The following is a 20,507-nucleotide window of genomic DNA, read 5'->3' as shown; positions in this document are numbered from 1 at the left end:
TTCTAGATGAGTTATTACAGAGACCTGGCCAATAATGGTTAATCCAGAGAGGAAATAAGCCAACGATGGCCATATGAATAAAGAAAAAATTACATTGATAATTTTTAATTACAATGTGCAAACCCTAGCGCTGTTAAATTCTGGATTCTGAATTAATTGTCCATAATAGCTATTAATAATAATAATAATAATAATAATACTTGGTGGATGTTTTCTATAAGGCCGTGTTTATTAAGCGTTTTTGGAGTGGAAGGAGTCTCCACTGAGGTAAGACGGCGATATCACGAGTTGCATTTTTGTCTTGTTAGTGTGGGAACAAATGTTTATAACGCTATAACAAAAGCAAGCTTATACAAAAGTTAGTTCCAACCGTGTAATCTGATTGGACGATGGGCATTCCATATCAAGTGGTGATATAGTGCATTACAGCACTGGGACATTTAACATCATTCAGTATCGCGGCTCGTCACATGGGGTTCTAACTATCGTTAATTACACTAACTAAGTTCGTCTGTACGGTGCGCAGTACTGGTAAGAGGGTAGAACAGCTACCTGCCAAAACCCACACTTAAAACCAGAAGCACTTTCAGCAAGAAAACACATCTGATATCGGTATGTCATCTTTGTCTCCTTAGTAACTGCTTCTGTACTGTCTGTATTTTGCTAAATACATTAAATCCTTCTGTAAATCCTGATCAAGGGCACTACTTTGTGTGTGTAACAAGGGATTGTAGCTCACTATATTTCCGTTTTACTTTATTTGGGATTCAACCCTGGAACCAGTACGTTACTGAGATTTTAAAGCGGCTTAAGTTGAAATGTAAAGTAAATGTTGTGAGGTTCTCAGGACGGTCCACCCTATAGGACATTTTTGGAAAATAAACAGATTGTAACTCCTTTTTGGATGTCGGATTGTGTGTGTGTGTGTGTGTGTGTGTGTGTGAGGTAATCTATAGAAATCAACAGTGCTTGCATTTATAACAGTGTGATTTTCTTCCAAATTGTTCCAGATTAAATGGACAATTGATTTTCTTGGCATGTCTCAATGCATTCAAACAGCATTTCACGCCATTTCCTTATATTTTGAGTCTGCTCAGCGCTGGGATTAAATATCGAGTTTCGGTTTAATAGCTATAGGACATTATTGGAAAAAAGCGCCGTATTTTAGTTATAACTGTAACTCACCTTGCAGCCAGCAGGGAGCTCAGAATTACAAACTGTTTGCTTCGGATGGTGTAAATCTTTCCCTCGTGGCCAGCTGTGAGTAGTACTTTCAGTAACGCGTGCACCCGGTGACGTCCTGCCATAAAGCAAAGTGGTAGTTATGACAATCTACCCGACTCTCGACTATGTGGAGGTGTTTGAGAACTGAGACAGGTGTCTGATTGGCTTCGTCCTCGCGCTGAGAATGTGATCCTCCCAGATCGATAACCAGCATTTTATCAATGTGTCTGCTCTGCTCCGCTAGAATACACATCATCACACAGTGAGATTTTGTTGGACATGGTCTGAACAAACAAGGCTGCACCATCTGATAAACTACCGCCTGGTTTTAATGGAAGGTGCCATAAAAACAGGTTTGATAATTTTTTTTTTTAGATCCGCAGATCGATTATGCCGTGATGTATATTATTTATGCCATGCTGGAACATTTGGCAGAATGAAGTACAATAAATTAACAGTATGGTCCAGAAATCTTGGCCACGTGTGAAGAGATTCTGTAAAGCAAAGATGCCTTAGAATTAATGAAATTGAATAAATGTTTAAATGTCTCTCCATTTAAAAAAAATGTCTTTTTTAATGGCATGGTGACTTAGTGGTTAAGCACTGTCACCTTGCACCTCTAGGGTCCGGGTTCAAATCCCACTTCTGGTCTGTGTGCATGGAGTTTTCTTGTTTTCATTCCATGTTTGGTGGGTTTCCTCTGGGACCTCCAGTTTCCACCCACAGTCCAAAGACTAGACCATTTGGCGTTCCCAAATTGTAGTGTGTGTGTGGGTCCTGTAATGGATTGGCACCCCATCCAAGGGTTTGTACCCTGCCACACTCCTGTCAGAGCTGCTGTTAGACAAGATTATTCAACACTGTCTAACCAAACAGAGCGAAGTACAGGTACAGCACAAACGCAGCCCACATGTACCAGACAGCTTGAAATTACCCGTTAAAAGGAATAAAGAAAAAAGCATTTTTTTTTTCCCTAGCCAAAAATGGTTTGGTTAAAAAAAAGAGAGATTGTGAAGAATGGATTTATTTGCTTTGTGCAGTTTGTTCATTTAAATATGAGTGCCTGTTGAATAAAACATTCAGTTTAACTAAAATTGAAATGTCAAGTGCCGGTCAAACAATTTAATGGAGAAAATCAGGTTAAATGAATTGACCTGAGAGTTAGGGCTGGGCAATTAATCAAAACTGACAATCAGAACCTTTAATGGACTTGTCAATTACTTAAATAAAAAAAAAACAATTCTATTAATCTTTTACTCACTTATCGTCTATACCGCTTTATCCTGCATACAGGGTCGGGGGGGTCTGGAGCCTATCCCAGGAGACTTAGGGCACAAGGCGGGGTATACCCTGGACACACTCATTTACACACTTCGACCAATTTGGGAATGCCAGTTAGCCCAATCTGCATGTCTTGTCATGGACTGTGGGAGGAAACTGGAGAACCCGGAGGAAACCCATCACGCACAGGGAGAACATGCAAACTCTGTGCTCACAAAGGCGGGAATTGAACCCAGACCCTAGAGGCGCAAGGCGACAGTGGGCTACTGTGCTGAGTTATTCTGTGAATTTTTTTTAAATGATCTTCCCCCATTGTGTATTCATGTACTTACTCACTCACTCATCGTCTATACCATATACAGGGTCGCGGGGGGACTTGGAGCTTATCCCAGGAGACTTGGACAGGGTGCCAATCCATCACCGGATCACACACACTCATTTACACACTGTGGGCATTTTGGGAATGGCAGTCATCCTAATCTGCATGTGTTCGGATTGTGGGATGAAACCTGTACATGGAGGAAACCCATCCAAGCACGGGAAGAACATGCTAACTCCATGCACACACACCCGAGACGGGAATCGAACCCAGACCGTGCAGGTCTAAGGTGACAGTGCTAACATGTGTAGTCACGTGACTCTACTCCATCAAGTCTGTGACAAGGAAGCAACATGGAAGAGAACCCTTTTATAAGAGACACATATCCCAGATCATTCATAAATAATAATGAATAAAATATGTTCAATTAAACATGATATTGATTTCGCAGTCACAGCTTCCCATGAGCTTTTCTTCATCTGTGTATGAATCTTTGAAGATGCTTATCTTGACTGATGCTGCCAGTGTTTATCCCATCTGCAAGGCCCTATGCTGGGTCTAATTACCGTCTGGCCCGGCTGGATATGACTGCAGCTGAGTCTCGGTAGACACCCTTATCAGTCAGATATGGCCTCCGTCGTCTGGACGAGTCATGAGATGGATGTAGGGCCGTGGCTGAAGCGGAGGATCTTTTTTTTTCTCACGCACAAGCTCCAATGTGGTACTGTGTAATAGCATGGTTTGCGTTCTTGTGCGTTTTAAAAGCAGAACACTGAACAAGAAGAAGAAAAAAAAAAAAGAATAGTGGCTATGTGCTGTGCTCCCCCTTAAGATAGCCCAGGCTTGCCTTGAATCAGGTTAGTGCTATTGTAGAGAAGAGCGAGAGAGTCCTTGAGGGTTGTTCCTAAGCAGACGCTCCACTTTTAAGAGCGAAAAGGGATTTAGAGATGCAGGAGCGAGTAGCGGAAATGGCACAGCGATTAGACTGAGAGCAATTGACGCATAAGAGGGGGAAAATGGGTGTGTATGGTAGGAGTATACAGGTATGTACGGTATGTATGATATAGTGTATAAGAAGATGCAAAGGTTAGACAGAACATGAAAGAAGGACAATAATCTTTGATGTAGGTGAAGCATTAAATCAGGTGCTTTCTCTTCTGTACTCTACACCAACAAAATGTAGCTGCTTTTATCTGCTGATTCGACTACATTAGCAGAAAAAAAAACATGCATACATCGATAACTAATCTCCTTTCGGCTCTTCTTTCAGCACAGGGCAGAACAAAGAGGAAAATAAAAGCGAGTCAGGGTGTAAAAATGATAACTGCTTTGTCCCTCTTTTTTTTTTGATAATGCCCTGTTATTCTGCTCTCTTTCTAAATCCATTTCAAAGCCCAATTGACACCTGGTAATTATTTGACAGACTCAATATGAAAGTAGTATCGATCTTCGGTAAATGACGGTACCGTCTGTCCTTCCATGCCAAAGACGAGTCAGCAAACTTGTTCATGTTTATCTATGGGAATGAATCCGATCCAGAACATGATCTCACTTTAAATCACTTTAGAATCCCCGATTCGGATTGGTCAGAATAAGGGGGGAAAAATGGACGATAAATACTTTTTATGTCTCTGACACTAGATAGTGGAGGGATTAAGTTTATGGTTTGTCCATCTGTCCGTCCTTGTGTCTGTGTCCTTGCTTCTTATTAGCGCGATATCTCACGAACGAGTGATAAACTGGATTGATTTTAGGACCGATCCAAACAGGGTCACAGCAAATCAGCTTTCCTTAAAATCTTGTTAAGTTCTACTGGTTCCAAAAAGTTTAACATATAGAATAAAATAATTGTATTTGTTTGTAAAATGCTATTTGCTCTAGGAAAGATGTTTACGTACCTTTTATGGAAGGAGTCTCCAGTGTCAGCTGTTATGGGTAAAGTTATTCTTCTCAGTCTCCAGGGCTTACAATTTTAGTTTTTTGTTTCAGTGGCTTTAACAGTATACCATACAGTATAGTGCAAAAGTCCTGAGCCACCTGTCCACTCTTCATATTGACCAAATATTGGACAACCTGAGCAGCAGCTTTATGGAACTTTATGAACATCCTCAGCAGCAGCCTCATTTCCCCTCTCGTCTGTTCCAACCACTCAGCATTCAGCATCACCAGTACACTGTAGTAATCACAGACCTGATCATCTGACATCATCTGCACCTGTTTCTCATATATGTTAGATGGTCTTTTTTTTTAAATGCCTGTATAAGTCATACAGTAGGTCACTGATATCCTTTTTCCATTAACGCGGTTTCGGGGATAGTTTGGAGCCGGTAAACAAAGACAGAAAAACTGGTTCCATGGTGGCATCACCACATCGCTGGGCTAGGACAAAGAACCCCTTACGCCATGAGATGGGAGCGGGATTATCACGACCAACAGAAGTTTGTGATCGCCGTCTTTTAAAAAATGGACTCAAGATCAAATGATTTCTAGCCACTGAAGCCAGGAGAACTGCTCGCAAAGCCATGTTGACGTTCGCCATTGTTGTTGTTGTGCTTGCATTAGTGAATTGCCGCTTTTCATATTACCAAAAACAGAAATGACTTGTTTTTAATTATCTAGAAAGTCTACTTTCTTAAATTGGGAAACAAATGAGCAGATTCACACAAAAAAAAAATCAAGCATGAATGACTGTTTAAGCTGGTGTGCAAATCGCACAATTGTATCCATAATTAATTGCATGCAATTAATTGATAAATAAATGCTAAAAATTCTGATGGATGCTTCAGAATCATTCAGGTTATTCTCAACATGCAATAATAATAAAGTCTCTTTTTTTTCTTTCCTGGTGCTGATAAGACCAGATCACTGTCAAAAATAGCAGAAACACCCTTTCTCACTATCACTATCGATTTCCAGGCTCAACAAAGAAAAAAAAAGAATAATACACCATGTTTGGGAGTGATTTACAAAACGTGCTTGGGAGTCACTATTAGGAAAATATCCTCATTTTAATACAAATAGGTCAGGACCTAAAAATACTTTCAAGCTAAATCCCTGTTAGAGAGTAATATACTGTAAGTTAGTACAGAGAATCATGCTCATTTAAGTGCTTGGTTGAAACCGCAAACACACTGGCACTCATTGGCTAAGGTTATAGTCTACCTGGTTAAGCCTAAGTTAAGTCTTAAGTTGCACAGTGAAATTTTTTTCTTTGCATATCCCAGCATAACTGGGGTCAGAGCACAGGGTCAGCCATGATACAGCACCCCTGAAGCAGATAGGGTTAGGGGCCTTGCTTAAGGGCCCAACCGTGGACATCTAGTGGAGCTGGGGATCGACCCCAAAATCTTCCAATCAGTAACTCAGTGCCCCATCCCTCTGAGCCACCACTGCCCCTAAGAGTATATACCAGGGTATTTAAGTCACATCGGGAATCTTGAAAGTAAAAACTGTCTTTATTTTACTATATGATTCTGGGCTAGCCTAATGCACTTATACCAGTGTACCACTAGTGCTTGGATACAATCAAGAAAGAAAGTTTCTCAGTATGCCAGAACCATGAGTGGAGTGCCTGCTTCATGTCTGAGGCCTCCCAGGATACCCCCAGGAAAAACATGTGGCTTGGAGCGATGTGGCATTAACTCCCAGATGACTCCTGTAACGTGCAAGTGGTGTTCATGAACAATTGTATGTACAGTTCCCACAGACAGATGCTTTTCTCCTGCAAGGTGGCGCCAAGTAATATGATGATTTTCAAGGATCGGATGTTCCAATGGGAACGATTACAGTGGACCCCAGTCAACATCGTCCGGGATCATCATTCATCATCAACATCATTGATTAATCACAAGTCCCAGTTTGACTTGAACGCAGTTCGTGCTTAACTATCTTCGGTTTTTGATATTTTAAAACTAGAGTCACTTTTCTTATTGTGTATTACTGGGTTAATGGAGTCTCAGATGTGGGAATTTGCCACATTCGTAACCATTCCTTACCTCTGAGATTAATTTGTTTCCACTGTCAGAGTACATAAAGCTCCTGCAAAAACTCCTTCAGCAGCACTTTTACAGTTACAGGCCATGAGTGGCTATTTGTTCTGCTCTACTCCAGTGGGCTTCAAAAATTCATGCATTATTTGGTCCTGAAATTGCAGCACAGCAACAACAGACAGTAGCGGCTAGTGTTAGTGATAACTCTAAAATTGATGATCATTAAATTCTTATAATAAAGATTACTGTAGGTTATGATAAATGTTTGACCACATAGACTGTCAGCATATTAACTGATCTAAAGCCAATACTGCTTTAAACGAGTTTAAAAGTGAAAGGGTGCTTTACACCGTCCACAGAGAGACTTTTTCTGGTCAAGGGGGGAGAGCTGCAACCTTACCTTGAACATAGGCATAGTCACGTGTCAATTTCATTTCATGTACTTATTATTATTTTTTTTTTATTATTTAACTAATTTAAATACAACTACACATTCAAATACAAATTTATTAATTAATTTGTTAGGTTGCATAAAGATTGGACTTTGGCGCGATCATGTAAAACAGGTCATGTGATTGAAGTTCAGATTGACCCTATTCCAGAGAGATGGCTGCTTCAGGGTACGAAAGGAAGTGCATTAGGCGATGCCCCCATTATGCATTGTGCCCAATGTACAAGCCTCTGGAGGCAGTGTTGTGATCTGGGGTTGCTCCAGTTGGTCAGGTCTAGGCTCAGCAATGTTATGTGGCAAAAAAATAAAGTCAGCTGATGACCTGAATGGACTGAATGACCAGGTTATCACATACAGGAGTTTTCCTTTCTAATGGCACGGGTATATTCCAGAACTCAAATTGTAAAAGAGTGGTTCTGGGAGTATGTGAGTCATTTTCACATGTGAACTGACCACAGTCAGGGCTTAAGGTGGGAAAGGTAGCTCAATGGTTAAGGTGTTGGATTACTGATCGGAAGGTCCAATGTTCAAACCCCAGCACCACCACGTGCCCTTGAGTAAAGCCCTAACTCTCAAATGCACAGATGTGACATCCAATGAGCTAAAAAACAAGTCGTTCTTGTGATCTTTATTTTTCTTTTCAAGGTCACAGTCATGAAAGCATTTCACTGCGTATGGTAGTGTACATGTCAAATAAAAATTTGAATTTAAAATTAAAGGCTAAAAGAGTGTGCAACGTTTATGCCATTATCAAAACTTAATTTTATTTAGAGAAGTACTGTAAAAACACTGGGGTAGTTTTTTACTCCAATGCCACTAAAGTTATAAACAATTTACATCAAAATAAACAAAAGGTATTTAAAAAGTTCTTGAAAAAGAAATTGATGAATGATGTTCTGAGAAATTAAACCTTGAGAGATGAGTTTATGAAAACTCAAAAATTATGAATGATGATAAAAAGAGAAAGTGAACCCATAAGAATGAAACACAAAGTAAATTGAAATATAATATTTATATTATAATAAATCAAGTCTGTTCCATTGATCATTAAAATGTCTTAATACTAATATTACAGTATTAAGTATAAATACATTATAAATCCAAGTATACATGTATATACTGTATACATTTCAAAGAAGGATAACATATACTGTATAAATAAACTGTTTTTAACCGATGCCAACCCACCATGGTTAGGGCACACTGGTGTTGTCTCTTATTCTGCCCAGGAAATTCCAAGAGTGCTGAATGTTTAATTAGAAATACCTGAAATATTGAATTTGTTCAATATCTATGAAATAAATGCTAGCTGGTCTATCGACGCCTGTCCTCGTTCTGTGAGAGGCTTTCATGAACGCTTCTCTTTACATTGATTTCCCTATTGACCTGTTAGAGCATCTCCAGCATTGTGCTTGCATTGTGCTTTAGCAGCTTGCATTTCATTAAGCCCGAGATCGGCCGCTTTCGTCTGTGGCCTGTGATTGGATAATCCTGCGGGAAGGCAGCGTCAGCTCCCTACCGCAGGCTCTGTGTCCTCATGAGGTCAGACTCAAAGCCGAGAGACTGAGCGCTGCGAACGCAGAGAGCTGATTACTCGTGTACAAGTGATGCTCTGTTATTACGCTCCGTATACTGTAGGTCTTTCAGAAGCTGCATTGCAGTTAGAGTGACGTTCTCTTACTGTTTATCGAATCGAGTCGATGACTTTTTCCCTTGAGCACCATTTTCGCCATTCTGCACTTGATTAGAGGTTTATCGATTGCGTGAATTGGTTCTTTAGCTAATCTATTAGAAAGCATCGCTGCATGATTTGGACAGAAACAGCATGTAACTATATTGATACACACTGCAGGCCATAAATTACAAAGTGGTTAATGGTATGGCATGCCATCAATTACAAAAGGCAAGCTTGGAAACCTGTAATGTTTCATAGTTAAAGGTCACACTGCATTAATGCATATCTTATCAATTGGTAGACATATAGATGTGTCACCAAATGAAAAATATTTAAAGCAATAAAAATATATGTGCATTTTGATTGATTCAATATGTCAGTGCCTTTCCTCTTGAAAACCCATGTTCGGCTCATAAGGGCATATTAAGGGTAGCTCAGTGGTTAAGGCATTGGATGATGGTTTGGATGGTCCCAGGTGCAAACCCATGACCACCAAGTTGCTCTGAATAAGGCATCTACCAAAAGGTACATGGGTATGATCATCTCCTGGGTGTTTGTGTTTTTTTTTTTTTTTAATAAGGGCCAGACATATAGGAGCAATCATGATTTAGAGGCTGTTAGAGTTACTGGGATAAAATTAGTTTTAAATTCCTTACATATTCAGCTTTAGAATTGTCTCAGCTAACTAAATCTCTAAAAAAAAAAAAGCTAATAATGTAAAGCTAGTGCACTATGTAAGGTGTAGAATCACTTGTTCCACACACCAAGTAGTGCCCTTGTTCAGGGGTTTAGAGACTGGTTTGGGATTCAGCCTTGTGTTGGATGCTAGTTGGATTTGTCGCTCGTAAATAAAGAACCTGTTTGCACATTATGTGTGTGGGTTTTGGCAGGCAGCTGCTCTCCGGCCTTTCCACTACTGCATACTGCATCTTTTAGCATTAAACAATCATATTTAAAGTCAAAATCTAACTTCATGAAAACTTTATGAAAATGATGATAATGTCACTAACTCTAGTTTACTGTATTCTTACTTCACAACTCGAGCTGCCTCATAAAATTCACTTGATGTCTTCTGGGTATTGGGCTACAGGTTGGGGATCAGATCATGGAGGTGAATGGGCACAGTTTCCGCAGCATTGCCCATGATGAGGCTGTGCAGATCCTGAAGAGTTCACATCATATGCTGATGACCGTAAAGGACGTGGGGCGTCTTCCTCATGCCCGCACCGTAGTGGACGAGACCAAGTGGATCTCCAGCCCAAAAATCGCAGAGAGCTCGGCCAGCGCTGCCCTGAGGTGAGCTGATCGGGATCTCCTTCTGTGTTTCTCACCAAAGTATCTATTACAGTCGCACTTTTCATCTCCTAATGATCTCACATCTTATATCAGTTGTGTAGAGAAACGCTTTGGCACGTAGGTTCACATGGGTTGGTGGCAGTTACGGTATATACAGTGGAATCTTGGATTGCAAGTTACCTGGTCTGTGAGCAATTTTTTTCATATAAATTTTAACGTGTTAAACAAGGTCTTGATAACTGAGTACTGTAGTACGTATACGCTTTGTCTGCCGAGGGTTATGTGATTATGTCTGAGCCAATGGTTCTTTTCTCTCTTGCACTGTGGGACTGTGGGTAATCGTCTCCTATGCCCAGTCTCAGTGCGCCTGTGTCACTAGTATAGTCAACATCCATGCATGTGTACTGTTTATTATAACATTGTGACCGTGTGTGTGTGTGCGTAAAGCATTTTTTTAATTTTGTGTCTAAGTGTAGTGACTGTTCTTTAGTAACTGTATTGCAACAATGGCCACCATGAAGAAAAAAAGAAAATAAAAGGCTGTAGCAGTGCGGGAGATCAATCCGTTTAAAGGAGTGATTCTGGTAGTTTGTGTGTGTGTGTGTGTGTGTGTGTGTGTGTATGTTTGTGTGTGTGTGTGTGCATAAGTCATCCTACCCAGTAGCTCCCTTGCTCCTGCTTCTGCTCTCATCCAACACCAGTCACAATTCTTTTTATAGGGCAAAGTGGAGGTTAATTTTTTTAACTTTGACTTAATATTTTGTATTAATAATTTTTATTGTGGTATGAATCATTGAAGTTTTATTATTTCTTATGGGGAGATTTTGCTTTGATATACGAGTGCTTTGATATACAAGCACACTTCCAGAACAAATTATACTCGCAATCCAAGGTTCCACTGTAATTTGAAGGTGAGTACTTTAGTTCTTTTTCTCAAGGAGAAATATAAATGGACTTCTACTTTTACCTGAGAAATATTTTACCTGGACTATACTTATCCGTACAGAGTTTGTAGACTTTGTCTACCACTCCGTCCAGAAACTTTTTTAGTCTAACTAGGGACCGTCGAGGCCAACTATGATTATCATTGTTTTTTTTCATTTGCAACCGATCAACATTCACATGTGAATTTGGGAACGCCAATTAGCCCAATCTGTATGTTTTTGGACTGTGGGAGGAAACCAGAGTTCCCAGAGGAACCCCACCAAGCTTGGCGTTATTTACCACTGTAAAAAAAGCCTCAACATGGTTTTAATAATGAAATAAATAAATAGATAAATACTTTATTCACATTTGCACATGCTCACGTGCAGAACACACACTAATCTTTTCTGTGCATACATTTCCCATTCCTGTCTACTCAGAGCTTTTGCACACTTTTTGAATGTTGCGTTTTATAACTTTCTGCTTTCAGTCATTCACCAATTTCTGAATGTAAGGCCAATTTTAAGTATTTATATGCAGACCACGAAATGATTTTACCTTGTTGCAGTAAAAGCTTTAATATCTTCCCAAATTTCCCTGACAGTTGAAGCCATGTTGTCCTGTCTGAATGAAATTTGGGTCAGTGTCTGCTGCTGTTTTTTTTTTAAAAAGAAGCACCTCTGAATAGCGGCTACTTTTGTGTGTGTGTGTGTGCTGGCTATAGCCCGTAGCTGACAGCACTCTGAAGTCTCTCCCTCCATCTCTAACTCTCCGATGTCCTAATGGAGCGGGGGATGATTAAGAACCCGAGGAGACGCTAATTTCCAAAGTGCTCCTCTAGATATCCAAGGTAGCTTTGAGTGCCGCGCTTCGTTCCGTTCACGTGCTGTAACCCTCAAGGCAGACGGCGGACTCTCGTGTAGGAACATTTTAGACACTATTTTGTGATCGCAACATTGCGTTTTACCTTCGTCAGACATTAATTGGTGTCACATTATCAATCACTGCCAGATGGCAATAAACTGACAGCTGTTTCTCTTTCCCTTAGTGTGGCAGGAGACGCTGCTGCAGGAGGCTCAGGAAAGGTAAGACACAAATTCTGTAATTTGTCACACTACACACACACACACACACACACACACACACTCCTTTATTTGTAACATATAACTCTGTTGTGCTCCTGAGGTGATTTACACACATCTGTGGTAATCCTGTTGTGATGGACAGATGTCCTGTCCAGGGTGAAATCCCACCTCACGTCCAGTATTCCCAGGATGGGCCATGAAATTGGACATGAGACAAAGGGAAAAAAAAAAACTCTTGAGAAATAGCATAATGTCTGACATAAAGACAAATTCAATCCACAAAAAGGAAAAAGGCAACTACAGATCTCCACAAGTGCAGGTCCAAGAGGGAGTAACTGGTCACCTCTATGACATTGTGTTAGCAGTGTGAGAAGATAAAGCTGCAGCCTGTGTTTGCTTTTACACTCCCGGATCGGTAGCCGCCACGTAGGGGTGCAGTCTCAGCTAGCAGCTGTAAATTAGCCTTGACTAAAAGGGATGGAAATAATGGAAATGAAACGAAAGAAAGATGAATAAATAAATAGAAAGGAAGAATGGAGGAAAAGAAAATGAACAAAGGTGAAACAAAGAAGGACAAGAGTATACCATAGCCAATAAATTACAAAAATGAATTGTAATAAAAGGAGTGAAGTAAAATAAAAAGGAAATGTGAAAGGAAGAGAAGCAAAAAAATAACTATGAGGAATAATCAAGGACAAAGAGAAAATGTGAAAAAGAGAACAGAATAGACGGATGGAAGTTAATGAAACGCTAAAACAATTTGTGTATCAGCTTTATTTTAGTCCACCTTATAACTCATATATAAATAGCTGCTTCTATACTTTTGTCCACTTACAGTACAGGCTTTAGTGCACTTACTACATACTATACTATACTATACTATACTATACTATACTATACTATACTTATAATAAAACTGTATTGTTTCTGTACATTAAAGATATTTAAAAATTAAATGTAAGATAAGTAATAAAACACATCAAGATGTTTTTTTCTTTTTAATCTTGTCTGTCTGTTTGTTTGCGCATGCATCAGATTAAAATTGGGGTTTTCCCCAAGTGTATTTATCCGAGCTTGAGGCAACATATAGGCTTTTTTTTATCGCAAACGGCCAACGGGAAAGAAGATACGCTAATTGGAAATTTTACCTTATATTATTTTTAAAAAATCAACCTTGAAAAAATAATTAGTTTATACCAAAATTGAACAGATGGCGCTGTACCTTTTTTAATACTTGGTTTTCAGTGTGCAATTGACATTTACTTAAAAAATGCGATCTCGCACCTTCATTCTGTGCACTTCACGGTAACACGTAAAAAAAATTAACAGATGGCGCTGTACATTTTTTTAAATGCGTTTATTATGAGTGTGCAATTAAATTTCAAGTCGCAGGCGCATGTAGTACTATACTATAAACACTACTTGTGTCATGCACACTCAAGCCGCGACCGGCACTAGGACCCGGAAGTAAGGCGGTCGCAAACCAGGAAGTATAAAAGGAGTAAACAAACCTCAGTACAACGCTCAGTCATTGAGTTGCCCGATGTTGCCTCGTTTGCGGTCATCTAACTGTGAGTACTCACCTTTTTGGTTTCGCTTTCTTGCTGAGTGTGTATTTATAGGACGCGGGTTAGATTGTGTCTTTCCCTTGCTCCCCAATCGTGAGAGTCCTTAGACTAACTGCGTGATTATCCTGCCTATTCGTGTCCCTCCGCGTTTGGGTTTACCAGTCACGCTACACAGGGCTAACCGCTAAAGCTACGTCTTCTGGTCATCTCAGGTTAGTTCTTGACAGAATGACTGAGCCGACCGCGGTGAACCCAGCGGAGCATGCGCGTCTCTGCGGTGTGGTGGATCAGCATGCCGTGCTCATCAATCAGCTAACTGGAGAGATCGCTAATCTGTGCCGGAGCATCCAAGACGTCGCGGCCTTGCGCCGTGAGGTTGCGGAGCTCTGGTGGGAGAACGCGGATTTCCGTGCGGCTGTTGCTGACGCGACGAGCCGGCCACCCGCCGCGGCGGCCGCAGCGCCGCCTCCCTCCCCTTCAGATGTCTTTCTAGCTCTACCAGATAAATGGGACGGCACGGACGGAAGATGTAATGTGTTCTTGACAGCATTAGATCTGGTGTTTGAGTTCAACGCCACCAAGTACTCCACCGATCGGCTTCGCATTGCTCTTCTCGTATCGTTGTTGTCCGGGCAGGCAGCTGAGTGGGCCACGGCAGTGCTTCGAGCAGACACCGATACCGCTCATTCTTACAACGAATTCACCAGCCAGCTCAGACTCACCTTTGAACATCCTGCGGGCGAGGTGGAGACCGACACAAAGCTCTACCATCTGCGGCAGGGAGGATTGTCCGTGAGTCGCTATACTGCCGAATTCCGCACCCTCGCAGTACAGACAGCCTGGGGAGACGCCGCGCTCCGGACATCCTACTACGAGGGACTGGCTTCACGCATCAAGGATGAACTGGCCGGACGAGAACTCCCCGCCACACTGGAGGGGCTAATCCAACTCGCCCTCCGCATCGACCAGCGCCTCCTCTCTCGTCCGAAGCCAGCCCCGAGGACCCTGCCGCCTGCTCCAATCCACGCCTACACGTCACCTCGACCATCCACCACCTTCACTCCCGCCATCACTGAACCTGTCGGATCTCCACCTCCTGCCGTGGTTAACACCGGAGCCGGGGAACCCATGCAATTAGGACGCGCCTCCCTAACCGTGACAGAACGAGAACGCCGGTTCCGAGAAGGGCTGTGCGCCTATTGTGGGTCAGCGGCCCATCACCGGGCGATCTGTCCGCTCCGCCCGGGAAACGCGCAGCCCCGGTGAGCAAGGGGAGAGACTCACCGGGCGCCATCCACCTCTCCACCACCACCCACACCACCACTTCGCGTCTCACGGTTCAGGTAACCCTCCAATTTGGCCACAAACGGGTCCGAAGTACCGCGTTCATCGATTCCGGTGCCGCGGGGAACTTCATTGACTCCACGTATGCCAAAGAAATGGGGGTAAAGATCGAGGCGTTATCCCAGCCGCTTCACATCACCTCAGTCGACGGTCGGCCCCTGTCATCTAGCCCCATCACTCACCAGACCCAACTTCTCTCTTTCATCATCGATCAGCATCACGAACAGCTACAGTTTTTCCTCACACCTATCTCATTACCTCCGGTCATCCTCGGTTATCCCTGGTTACTGCAGCACGACCCTCTCATCTCATGGGCACAGAACCGGATCCTTCAGTGGGGGCCGACCTGCACCGAGCTCTGCCTCCGGGCACCGGCTGGGACGTGTCCCAAGGAGTCCGAGGTCCCCGACGTCGACACCGACGCCATTCCACCTGAGTATCGAGACCTGGAAAATTCTGCAAAAAAAGAGCCACTCACCTACCACCTCATCGCCCATACGACCTGGCGATTGAACTTCAGCCAGGCTCCGCCCCCCCCCGCGGCCATCTTTACTCTCTATCGACCACCGAGACACAGGCTATGGAGGAGTATGTCGCCAACGCCCTGCGCCACGGTACCATCCGACCCTCCTCCTCACCAGCCGCCGCGGGGTTTTTCTTCGTGAAGAAGAAAGGGGGCGAACTTCGCCCATGTGTCGACTATCGGGGGCTAAACAAGATCACAATAAAGAACCGACATCCGCTGCCACTCACCAACTCTGCCCTGGACGCCCTCTCTGGTGCCACCATTTTCACGAAGTTGGACCTCCGGAGCGCCTACAACTTGGTGCGTATCAGAGAGGGCGATGAGTGGAAGACGGCGTTCATCACACCCACTGGACACTACGAGAGCCTGGTCATACCCTTTGGACTCTGCAACGCACCCTCGGCCTTCCAACAATTTATTAATGACGTCCTCAGAGACATGCTGGGCCGATGGGTGTTCGTCTACCTGGACGATATTCTCATTTATTCCCATAACCTCCAGGAGCACATCCAACATGTTCGGGCGGTTCTTAAGAGATTGCTCGCTCACCAACTGTACTGCAAGCTGGAAAAATGTGCTTTCCACGAGCACTCCACCACGTTCCTGGGTTTTGTCATCTCGCCCCAGGGTGTGGCCATGGATCCTCAGAAGCTCGAAGCTGTGCGTCACTGGCCCCTACCCAGGACCCTCAAACAGCTTCAACGTTTTCTGGGGTTTGCGAACTTCTATCGTCGCTTCATCCGGGGCTACATTACAGTTGCAGCACCATTAACTGCTTTGACCAGGCCCTCGCTTCACCCGTTTCGCCTTACACCTGCTGCCATCTCCGCCTTCCAAGATCTGTGTCATCGTTTCACCACCGCTCCCATCCTTCTCCACCCAGACGCCAACCAACCTTTCGTTGTGGAGGTGGACGCGTCGGATGTGGGCGCCGGCGCTGTTCTCTCTCAACGAGGTCCAGACCAGAAACTGCACCCGTGTGGTTTCTTCTCCAAAAAATTCAACCCCACTCAGCAGCGATACGGGGTAGGGGACCGCGAACTGCTGGGCATAAAGTGGGCCTTGGAGGAATGGCGTCACTGGCTCCAGGGCGCCAGTGAGCCGTTCATCGTCTGGACCGACCATCAGAACCTAATCACCATCAGGAACTTAAGACAACTGAATCCACGACAGGCACGGTGGGCTCTATTTTTCGAACAGTACGATTTCCACCTATCGTACCGCCCGGGGTCCAAAAACACCAAGGCCGACGCACTTTCGAGACAACATGACGAAGACCTTCCCCGGGCGGATCCCGTGCCTGTCATCCCCTCTTCCCGGATCATCGCACCTCTTCAGTGGAACTTGGAGACGAGGGTCCGCCAGGCACAGGCCGCAGAGGCCGGGCCGGCAGGCGTGCCGCCTGGACGACTCTACTTACCCCAGAACATGAGATCAGACGTCCTCCAATGGGGCCACTCCTCCGCGATCGCGGGACACCAAGCGACGAGAAGGACCCTCTCATTCATCCAACGGGCGTTCTGGTGGCCGTCCATGAGAAGGGACATCATCGAGTTCGTCCAGGCGTGCCCGGTGTGCGCCAGGGCCAAGGACACCAATCAGCCACCCCCGGGAGAGCTTCAACCACTTCCTGTTCCTCGACGGCCCTGGACGCACATCGCCCTGGACTTCATCACGGGCCTGCCGGTTTCCGAAGGGAAGAACACCATCCTCACCATTGTTGACCGGTTCTCCAAGGCTGTGCACCTGGTGGCCCTCACCGGACTCCCATCAGCCAAAACCACCGCTGAGCTAATACTGGAACACGTAGTCCGCCTGCATGGGTTCCCCAAAGACATCGTCTCGGACAGGGGGCCCCAGTTCACCGCCCGGTTCTGGAAGGCCTTCTGCCGTCTGATCAATTCCACCAGTAGTCTGTCATCCGGATACCATCCTCAGACTAATGGTCAGACGGAACGGACCAACCAACAACTGGAGCGCTACCTAAGATGTTTTGTGGCCGACCGCCAGCGCTCCTGGGCCCGCTACCTCACATGGGCAGAACTTTCCCACAACCTACACGTCTCCTCAGCCACCAATCTAAGCCCATTTGAGGTATGCTATGGTTTCCAACCTCCGATGTTTGCCCATCAAGAACCGGAGGTCGACGTACCATCGGCCCAACAGTTGGTCCGTAGGTGTCGACGGCTCTGGGACCAAGCCAACCTCGCTATCCAGAAGGCCAATCAACAGTATACCACTCAACACCGCCGTCGACACCCTCCGGGACGTTTGTACAGAGTAGGTGACAAGGTATGGCTATCCACAAAGAACCTCCACCTTCATACCGAATCCAGGAAACTCTCACCTCGCTTCATAGGACCATACCGCATCACCCTAAGGATAAACCCTGTCACCTACCGGCTCCAGCTGCCTGCGGCGCTCCGGATCTACCCGGTTTTCCACACATCTCAACTCAAACCCTTCATCACCTCTCCAATGATTCCACCCACCCCCCCTGCTCCTCCTCCCCGCATCATTGACGGTGGTCCCGCCTACACCGTGCGTCGGATCCTCGATTCACGCCCTCGGGGCAGAGGCACCCAGTACCTGGTCGATTGGGAAGGCTACGGTCCCGAGGAACGATCGTGGATTCCGGCCCGGTTCATCCTCGACCCCGAACTCATTCGAGACTACCGTCGTCGGGTATCCTCCACCCCAGGACCGTCAGGAGCCGGTCCTGGACAGGGGGGTACTGTCATGCACACTCAAGCCGCGACCGGCACTAGGACCCGGAAGTAAGGCGGTCGCAAACCAGGAAGTATAAAAGGAGTAAACAAACCTCAGTACAACGCTCAGTCATTGAGTTGCCCGATGTTGCCTCGTTTGCGGTCATCTAACTGTGAGTACTCACCTTTTTGGTTTCGCTTTCTTGCTGAGTGTGTATTTATAGGACGCGGGTTAGATTGTGTCTTTCCCTTGCTCCCCAATCGTGAGAGTCCTTAGACTAACTGCGTGATTATCCTGCCTATTCGTGTCCCTCCGCGTTTGGGTTTACCAGTCACGCTACACAGGGCTAACCGCTAAAGCTACGTCTTCTGGTCATCTCAGGTTAGTTCTTGACAACTTGTATACAGTACCGATATAGCTAACATAACTTTAACTACAAATTTAATCCATTCCGGAGGCGAGTTCTTAAGGCGAAATTCCGTATTGTGAAACGCATTTTTCCATAGGAAATAAAATAAATGCAGATAATCCGTTCCTGTGTGCATGGGGTTTGCATGTTCTCCCCGTGCTTGGTGGGTTTCCTCCGGGTACTCGCATTCCCAAATTGCCCGTAGTGTGTAAATGTGAGTGTGTGTATGTGTGTGTGCCCTGCCTGATGGATTGCCACCCTGTCCAGGGTGTACCCTGCCTCGTGCCCTAAGCCTCCTGGGATAGGATCCACGCCCCCGCGACGTATAAAAATATAAAAACAATCCAAACATTTTGAACAGACATGTAAATGAATGAAAAATATGAAAGAAATAGACATTAAACCTCACTTAATCCTAATTTATGATTCCTTTTGGCACCAGCTGTGTTTAAAAACACAGCTAAAAGTCGCTTTCTTTTCTTTTCGGAATCATTTTTGGAACCCACGGTACTACTGTATATCTTCACCGTAACAATCGTGGGATTTGGACCTGGGATTTTCTAAAGTGTAGTACAATTCCTTAACCACTGCGCCACCCCTGACCACATCTCAAAGTGCTCCATTGGATTGAGATCAGGTGACTGTGGAGGCCGTTTGAGTACAGTGAACTCATCGTCATGTTCAAGAAACCAATTTGAAATGATTTTAGCTCTTGACATGGGACATTATTTTGTGGTCATAAAGGGATGGATATGGTCCTCAACAATACTCAGGTATGCTGTGGCATTTCAACAATGCTTAATTGGTGCAAGGGGCCCAAAGTGTGCCAAGAAAATCTCCCTCACACCATTATACCACCATTATATTTCTTCTTATCCTACTGTATAAACTTTAATTACAGTATATACTTGTATGACAAACACTATTTGGTTATTTATTTATGCTATAAACACTATTTGTCCAATATTGGGTCATTTCTGCAAAAATATTATGTTTTTAAAGCTATTTTCCTTAAATAAAGCTTTAGTTTTAAAAAGTGTGCACTCACACAATATGACATGCTGTATGTTTTCCTTAATTACACTCTCAATAGCGTTGAGGTGATTTCATCTTAGGGCTATTATTGGATGAGCGATCCATTATAAAACACATCCAGTGAGCAGCACTGTATTAATCATAAACCTGTACATTGTATATAGTGCAGTGCTGTAGTGGTGTTGTCGCATGGCTAAAAGCCTGGCTGCAGGAGTTTGACCACTGCAGCGGTGGAACACTGATGTGTCAGCAGCTTTCTGGACCTGGACTTGAATGAAGGCTATAAGGGCTTGGTGAAGAAATGTGTTGGTCTTTAGGCTTTTCTTTTTTTTTCTCTCTGGCTGCCAGGATGCAGATTGCATTAGCGCTGGCGTAACCTTGGAGAGTATGGCTCTGTAAATCAGCTCCCCGCTCTCCACACGCCCCCACATACCCCAACCCTTTGGGACCTGGGCCCACTGAGCTCTTTTATTAGGATAGAGTGAGTGTGCAGAGACCGTCATTGAACCCTGATAGCCGGTAATGGCGAGAGAGCAAAGGCAGTACTGAGCGTTCAAAATCCTGACAGCCCAATGCCTAGGCAAAAAAAGTAGAGCTGTTTTTAGACTTTTTAAATGATGTTTGCCCTTCTCTGAGCTTTACAAATGGCTTTACAATCAGTGGTCACTTTAC

General features: G+C 44.2%; 1 protein-coding gene across 1 annotated transcript in view; it reads left to right on the top strand.

Moving 5' to 3' along the window:
• whrnb (whirlin b) overlaps nucleotides 1-20,507 on the top strand; it is a 91,505-nt gene that overhangs the window by 44,197 nt on the left and 26,801 nt on the right. The window contains exons 4-5 of the mRNA XM_053481667.1: nucleotides 10,030-10,235; nucleotides 12,208-12,244. Coding sequence (XP_053337642.1) covers nucleotides 10,030-10,235; nucleotides 12,208-12,244 — 243 coding nt within the window. The remainder of the gene's footprint in view (nucleotides 1-10,029; nucleotides 10,236-12,207; nucleotides 12,245-20,507) is intronic.

The sequence above is a fragment of the Clarias gariepinus genome, chromosome 21, assembly GCF_024256425.1.
Source record: "Clarias gariepinus isolate MV-2021 ecotype Netherlands chromosome 21, CGAR_prim_01v2, whole genome shotgun sequence".
In the NCBI taxonomy this organism is placed as follows: Eukaryota; Metazoa; Chordata; class Actinopteri; order Siluriformes; family Clariidae; genus Clarias; species Clarias gariepinus.
Note: the sequence above shows the minus strand (reverse complement) of the source record. Positions and strands in the feature narration are given on the sequence as shown.